This window comes from Lipotes vexillifer, unplaced genomic scaffold (assembly GCF_000442215.2).
Source record: "Lipotes vexillifer unplaced genomic scaffold, Lipotes_vexillifer_v1.1 scaffold691, whole genome shotgun sequence".
In the NCBI taxonomy this organism is placed as follows: Eukaryota; Metazoa; Chordata; class Mammalia; order Artiodactyla; family Lipotidae; genus Lipotes; species Lipotes vexillifer.
In genome coordinates this window covers 3115410-3123152 of record NW_006788040.1, presented here as the reverse complement: position 1 = coordinate 3123152, position 7743 = coordinate 3115410, and the positions used below count along the sequence as shown (strand labels likewise).

The window sequence follows — 7743 nt, the reverse complement described above, 5'->3', positions numbered from 1 at the left end:
TTCCTGCTGGTGGTGCAGCAGTTTCAGAGCATCAGTTTTACAGTTTCAGAATGGGGAAGGTTATTTATTGACTCCCTGTTACTTATTTTTATCTCAAAATAGCCAACCTTGCTGTTTAAATATACTCATCCTCTCTGACACCTGGTTCCAACAGTAAGGCTTTGCTCTCCGTATGTTTTAAGTAGCATTTTTCCTCTGTTTTGAATTAAAATGACCTCTTCATTACAAAAAGAAAAAAGAACTTGACATTAATGGAATAGAAAATAATAATGTAAAGAAATGAATGGCTAATGTACCATTTTGTATCTTGTCACTCACCCTTCCCTTTTATGTCACGTGCAACTTTGATGACTTGAAAAAAACAGTAAAAAATGGAGAAATAATATAGCAATATTCATACATACAACTTTAAATTTAGAAGTAAGCATTTGAAGCTAATTTTTACTCATTTAAGCTATATATTTAAGCTAGGCTTAGGTCTGATGTATGGTGAGTGGGACACAGAAATGTTGAGTTAGGGTGAAGTTGGGTGTATCTCCTTTAAACTTAAGATTACATACACAAAGAGCTTGTTAGGGAGACCAGCATAAAGTAATTGCTCAATAAAGAGAAGCTATAGTATTTTATTGTTATTGATTCACACCTATCTTTTCTTCTAAATAATTTACAGTTTTAGCTCTTATCCCTTTTGAGTTGATTTTTGTACATGATATGAGGTATTGTCCAAATTCATCCTTTGGCATGGGAATGTACAGTTGTCCGAACACTATTTCTTTCTTTTTTCTTTTTTATAAATTTATTTATTTTTGGCTGTGTTGGGTCTTTGTTGCTGCACGTGGGCTTTCTCTAGTTGTGGTGAGTGGTGGCTACTCTTCGTTGTGGTGCATGGGCTTCTCATCACTGTGGCTTCTCTTGTTGTGGAGCACGGGCTCTAGGCATGAGGGCTTCAGTAGTTGTAGCACGTGGGCTCTAGAGTGCGGGCCCAGTAGTTGTGGCTCGCAGGCTCTAGAGCGCAGGCTCAGTAGTTGTGGTGCACGGGCTTAGCTGCTCCGCGGCATATGGGATCTTCCCGGGCTAGGGTTCGAACCTATGTCCCCTGCATTGGCAGGTGGATTCTTAACCATTGCGCCACCAGAGAAACCCCAGAGCACTATTTCTTGAAGAGACTTCTCTTTCCCCCTTGAATGGTCTTGGCACCCTCATTAAAGATCATTTGACCATAAATATGGGGGTTTAATTCTGGACTTTCAGTTCTGTTCCACGGATCTATGTGTCTGTCCTTATGCCAGTACCACAAAATCTTGATTACTGTAGCTTTGTAGTAAAATTTGAAATCCAGAGTGAGTCCTGATTTGTTCTTTTTCAAGATTATTTTGACTACTATGGTTCTTTACTTTTCCATAGGAATTTTAAGATAAGCTTGTCACTTCCTGCAAAGAAGGCAGGTGGAATTAAATCTGTAGATCAATATGGGTAATATTCCCATCTTAACTGTATTAAGTCTTCCAATCTGTGAACATGGGGTAGCTTTCATTTATTTAGGTCTTCTTTAATTTCTTTCAACAGTGTTTTGTAGTTTTCAGGGTACAAGTCTTGCACTTTAAAAACTTTATTCCTTAGTATTTTTTAATGTTTACTGCTTTTCATTGTGATAAAATATATATAACATAAAATTTTGCCATTTTAACCATTAAGTATGCAGTCCATTGGCATTAGTACTTTCACAATGTTGTGCAACCATCACCATTATCTATTTCCAAAATTTTTTCCTCTGGTAATTTCTTTTCCCCCCTAGCTTTATTGAGACATATATAAGTGACATATATAACATTGTGTAAGTTTAAGGTGTACAGTTTGATACACATATGTTGCAAAATGATCTCCACCATAGCCTTAGCTAACACCTCCTTCACATCACATAATTACCATTTGCTTTCTTCTAGTTTTATGGTTTCACTTCTTCTGTTTAAGTCCTTAATCGATTTCAAATTAATTTTTGTGAGTGGTGTAAGGGGTCCAATTTCATTCTTCTGCATGTGGTTATTCAGTTTTCCCAGCACCGTTTATTGAAGAGATTATCCTTTCCCCATTGAGTTCTTTTGGTAATTTCTAACCTATTTTCTCTGTCTTTGAATTTACCTATTCTAGATATTTCGTTTAAGTGAAATCATAATATTTGTCCTTTTGTATCTGGCTTCTTTCATGTAGCATAATATTTTCAAAGTTCATTCATGTTGTATCATGTATCAGAACTTTGTTTCTTTTTATGTCTGAATAATATATCTGAATAATAATATTGTATAAAATATCACATTTTCTTTATCCCTTCTGTTGATGGACATTTGGACCTTTTGGCCATTTTGAAAAATGCTGCTATGAATATTTGTGACAAGTATCTGTTTGAGTCTCTGTTTTCAATTTTTTGGGGGGTATTTAGTGCCTAGGAGTGGAATTGTTGGATAACATGTTTAAGTTTTTAAGAAACCACCAAACTGTTTTCTACAGCAGCTGCACTATTCCATATTCCCACTACTAATGTATGAGGGTTCTAATTTCTCCACATTTCGCCACCACTTAATATCTGTCTTTTGATTTTCATCATCATAGTAGGTGTGAAGTGGTATCTCATTGTGATTTTGTTTTACATTTCCCTGATGGCTCTAATGATGTTAAACATCTTTTCATGTGTTTATTGGTCATTTTTATGTATTTGGAGAAATGTCTATTCAGATCCTTTGCTCATTTTTATTTTACTTTTTAAAAAATCTTTATTGGAGTATAATTGCTTTACAGTGGTGTGTTAGTTTCTGCTTTATAACAAAGTGAATCAGCTATACATAAACATATATCCCCATCTTTTCTCATTTTTAAATTGGATTGTTTGTCTTATTGAGTTGTAAGTGTCCTTTTTTATATGGTAGATATAAATCCCTTACTAGATATGTGTTTTGCAAATATTTTCCCCCATTCACTTCTTTTCACTTTCTTGATGATGTTCTTTGATTCACACACATTTTAAATTTTAATTATGTCCTTTTTTTTTTTTTTTGCGGTATGCGGGCCTCTCACTGTTGTGGCCTCTCCCGTTGCGGAGCACAGCCTCCGGACGCGCAGGCTCAGCGGCCATGGCTCACGGGCCCAGCCGCTCCGCAGCATGTGGGATCTTCCCGGACCAGGGCACGAACCCGTGTCCCCTGCATCGGCAGGTGGCCCCTCAACCACTGCACCACCAGGGAAGCCCCGGAATAGAAGTTTTAAGAGCAGACATCCTTGTTTTGTTTGTGATGTTCCTCTCCCCTGTCACCATCTCAACTGTGCCTCATTCTTCCCTACTAGGAGAAGGGGCCCATATTCCTGGGGTTCTTACTCCTAATTGCCTCACTGAGAGTTTTGGTCCCTTTGCCTCCTGCCTTGCTGTCCCTGCCCTCCTCCATACATCTTCCTGAGGGCTCCTCTAATGAGCCAAGGTCAGAGCAGGCTCTTCCATGGGCAGCCTCCCCTTCCACTCTCTGTCCATCATCCCTGGACTGTTGGTGTCCTGATAAAATCTCCATGCCATTCCTTCTCAACTGTCCCAGAAGCTCCTGGTTTCCAATAGAAATACCACGGTTCATTTATACCTTTCCCTGTTAACAGATGCTTAGGTTGTTGCCAGTGTTTATTCCTGCAAGCAAGACTGCAATCAATGTCCTTGTCTCCTTGGTCATTTGGACAAATGTCTCTCTAGGGTAGAGCCTGTGTTGAGTTGCTGGATCATAGAATGGGCATGGCTTTACCTTGTATGGGTACTGCCATGTTGCCTTCCAAAGGGCTGTTCAATCTATCCTTCCTGTCTTGCCTCATGAAGCCTTTTTGATAGTCCCAGGCAGAGTTGCCACAGCCTTGCATCTGCGCTTTCCCTCGAGATTCTACCTGCTGTATTGTTGTTGCTTCCCTGTTTGTCTCCCCACCAGACTGCAAACTCTTTAAAGCGATTAATTTTAACTTTTTGAAGAGGTTATATTTGCATTAGGTGCAAAATTCAAAACAGGTGCAAGGCCTTCATCCAATTTCTGTCTTTCCCCCAACTACCTCCCAGGATTGCTGATTTCTTATGTAGCCTTCCAGAAATATTTGGTGCACATATAAGCAACTAGGTATCTATGTGTTCTTTTTCCCCCCTTTATTACTTATACCAACTGTAATTTACAACACACTGGTTGTAACCTGTTGTTTATATTTAACAATGTATCTTAGACATTCTTCTATCAGAATGTAAAGATCCCCATTTCTTTTGTAGATATATAAATTTATTGAACTAGCCCCTTACTAATGGACATTAAAGTTGTTGCTATAAGAATAATGCTATAGGTCTTCCCTGGTGGCACAGTGGTTAAGAGTCTGCCTGCCAATGCAGGGGACATGGGTTCAATCCCTGGTCCGGGAAGATCCCACATGCTGCGGAGCAACTAAGCCTGTGCTCTAGAGCCCAGGAGCCACAACTACTGAAGCCCGCACGCCTAGAGCCCATACTCCGCAACAAGAGAAGCCACCACAATGGGAAGCCTGCGCACCGCAACGAAGAGTAGCCCCCACTTGTCGCAACTAGAGAAAGCCCGTTCACAGCAATGAAGACCCAATGCAGCCAAAAATAAATAAATAGATAAATAAATTTATTTAAAAAAGGAATAATGCTATAGTGAATAACCTCGTACATATGTCCTTATGTCCTTTCGTAATACATATGATTCTATCTGTAGGATAAATTCCTAGAAGTGGGATTTCTGGACCAATGGGTGTGTGCACATATAACTAAGGAATTGAGGTGAAATTCACATAACATAAAATTAACCATTTAAAAAAATTATTTATTTATTTATGGCTGCATTGGGTCTTTGTTGCTGTGTGTGGGCTTTCTCTAGTTGCGACGAGTGGGGGCTACTTTCTGCTGCGGTGCGTGGGCTTCTCATTGCAGTGGCATCTCTTGTTGCAGAGCACAGGCTCTAGGCACGCAGGCTTCAGTAGTTGTGACGTGCAGGCTCAGTAGTTGTGGCTTGTGGGCTCTAGAGCACAGGCTCAGTAGTTATGGTGCATGGGCTTGGTTGCTCCGTGGCATGTGGGATCCTCCCAGACCAGGGATCGAACCCATGTCCCCTGTATTGGCAGGCAGATTCCTAACCATTGCGCCACCAGGGAAGTCCCTAAAATTAACGATTTTAATGTGAACAGTTCAGTGACCTTTAGTACATTCACAACATTGTGCAACCACCACTTCTGTCCAGTTCTGAAATATTTCCTTTACTCCAAAATGAAACCCTATGTCCATTAAGCAGTCACTCCCCATCCCTTCCTCCTCTGCCCCTGGCAACCACCAGTCTGCATTTCATATCTATGGATTTAATTATTCTGGATATTTCATATAAATACAGTCATACAGTCTGTGGCATTTTGTGTCTGGCTTCTTTCACTTAGCATAATGTTTTCAAGGTTCATCCATGTTGTAGGTGTATGAGTTTTAGCTTTAGCATTTATTCCTTTTTATGGGTGAAAAATAGTCCATTGTATGTAAATATCACAATTTGTTTATCCATTCATCCATTGTAGGACATTTGGTTTGTTTCCATCATTTGCCTGTTGTGACTAGTGCTGGTATGAACACTTGTGTACAAGGAATTGTTTGGGTACATGTTTTCAGTTCTTTGGGGTATACACTTAGGAGTGGAATTGTTGAGTCATAAGGCAATCCTATGTTTAACTTTTTGAGGAACCACAAAATTTTCCACAGAGGTGTACCATTTTACATTCCCACTAGCAATGTATGAGGGTTCCTATTTCTTTGCATCCTTGCCAACACTTATTATTTTCCTTTTTTAAAAAATTAAAGCCGTCTTCATGGGTGTGAAGTGGTTGCATATGTAATTTTTTTTTTTAAGTTTATTTATTTAGGCTGTGTTGGGTCTTTGTTGCTGTGCATGGGCTTTCTCTAGTTGCGGCGAGCGGGGGCTACTCTTCATTGTCGTGCACAGGCTTCTCATTCCGGTGGCTTCTCTTGTTGTGGAGCACAGGCTCTAGGCACGCGGGCTTCAGTAGTTGTGGCTCATGGGCTCAGTAGTTGTGGCTGGCAGGCTCTAGAGCGCAGGCTCAGTAGTTATGGTGCACGGGTTTAGTTGCTCTGCGGCATGTGGGATCTTCCTGGAGCAGGGCTCGAACCTGTGTCCCCTGCATTGGCAGGCGGATTCTTATCCACTGCGCCACCAGGGAAGCCCCTACATATGTAATTTTGGTCTTGCCAAATTATCCTCCCTAGATGGTGTATAAATTACATTCTTACTGGAAACGCATGGGAAATACCTGCTTCTTCATGCCTCTTGCCAACACAGTATAATATGAAACTTTTTGATTTTTGTCAATCTGAAAGTTGAAACATGGAATCTTAATGTATGGTTTTCAGAATTTCTTGTATTGAGTTAGCTTGGCCATCTTTTCATATGTTTGAGCCATTTGTATTTCTGTCTCATAAATTTTTTTGTATCTTTTACCTATTTTCTACTGGATTGTTTGTCTTTTTCTTATTGCTTTGTAGAAACTTTACAGATATTAGGGAAATAGTCCTTTGATTGTGGCATGAGTTGGTAATATTTTCCCTAGTCTGTCTTTCCATGAACATTTTGCTTGCCTACCATATGCATTGTCCTAGGTGCTGGAGCTGTATTCTTAAACAAGAGACTCAAGGCTGCCCTTCTGGAATTTGTTCTAACAGGGGGATGCCAGGAGACAATATACAAACAATCAAGATGATTTTCAGTTATAGAGGGAAGCAGAACAGGCTCTTGTGATTATGGTGGGTGGGTGGTGAGCTGGGAGTGTGCTTATACAGAAAGCTGAGTGGAAGATGATAATTTGCAGACACAAAAGGCAAGATGGCCATTCAAATCACTGGGAATGAAGAATTCAAAGGCCACAAGGGAGGTTGAACCCAGCAAATTTGGGGCAGTGGAAGGGGGCCAGTGGAGCTGAGTGTAGCGATCAAGGGGAGAGGTACAAGGTGAAGTTGGGAGGGGTGCAGGGGCCAGATCCTGAGCATCTAGCCTGCCATGCGGAGTGTAGATTTCATACTAAGTATGATGGGAAGCCTCAGGAGAGTAATAAGTAGGAAGTTATTATTATATCATAAGTATTTTTCCAAGTCATTAAAAATTGAGAATTTTAATGACTGCTTAGCATTTCATGTCTGTGTATAAACCATAATTTGTTAAACTCGTTGAAAATATTTGGTTTTTTTCTCCCCACTGATTTTGAATCTTATAAAATCTTGATGGACAAATCTATAATTTTGATTGCCTTCTTAGGCTATTTTCCTACAAGCAGATTTTATGAACAGTTTTTAAAGGTGTTTGATACATGAAATTCAACAGCCCTCTGGGGTGTGCTTTTGTGTTACAGAGTGTGTTAACGACAGCTACTGGTTTGGGAGAGATAGAAACTGTGAATACTGCTTTGATGAACCCCTGCTGAAAAGAACCGATAAATACCGGACTTACAGCAAGAAGCACTTTCGGATCTTCAGAGTAGGTGGCAAATATCCATATGTTTGGGGGAACTGGTCATCTAGACATCACTCTTAGTTGTCTCCCCACTGAAACACTCCACCATTAAAACTTTGAAATAAAATGTTTTCTGTTTTAGGAAATGGGTCCTAAAAACTCTTACATCGCCTACATAGAAGATCACAGTGGGAATGGAACCTTTGTAAATAGAGATCTT

The 7743-nt window shown here is 40.0% G+C and overlaps 1 protein-coding gene across 3 annotated transcripts in view; it reads left to right on the top strand.

Moving 5' to 3' along the window:
* Nucleotides 1–7743, top strand: part of CHEK2 (checkpoint kinase 2) — a 36872-nt gene that overhangs the window by 639 nt on the left and 28490 nt on the right. For 2 of the 3 annotated variants that reach the window (XM_007461146.1, XM_007461145.1), the window contains exons 2-3: nt 7423–7547; nt 7666–7743. The exon at nt 7666–7743 is cut by the window's right edge and continues 79 nt beyond it. The exons of the other annotated variant lie outside the window; for it this stretch is intronic. In XM_007461146.1, the coding sequence (XP_007461208.1) occupies nt 7423–7547; nt 7666–7743 (203 nt within the window). The remainder of the gene's footprint in view (nt 1–7422; nt 7548–7665) is intronic. 3 annotated transcript variants of the gene reach the window in all.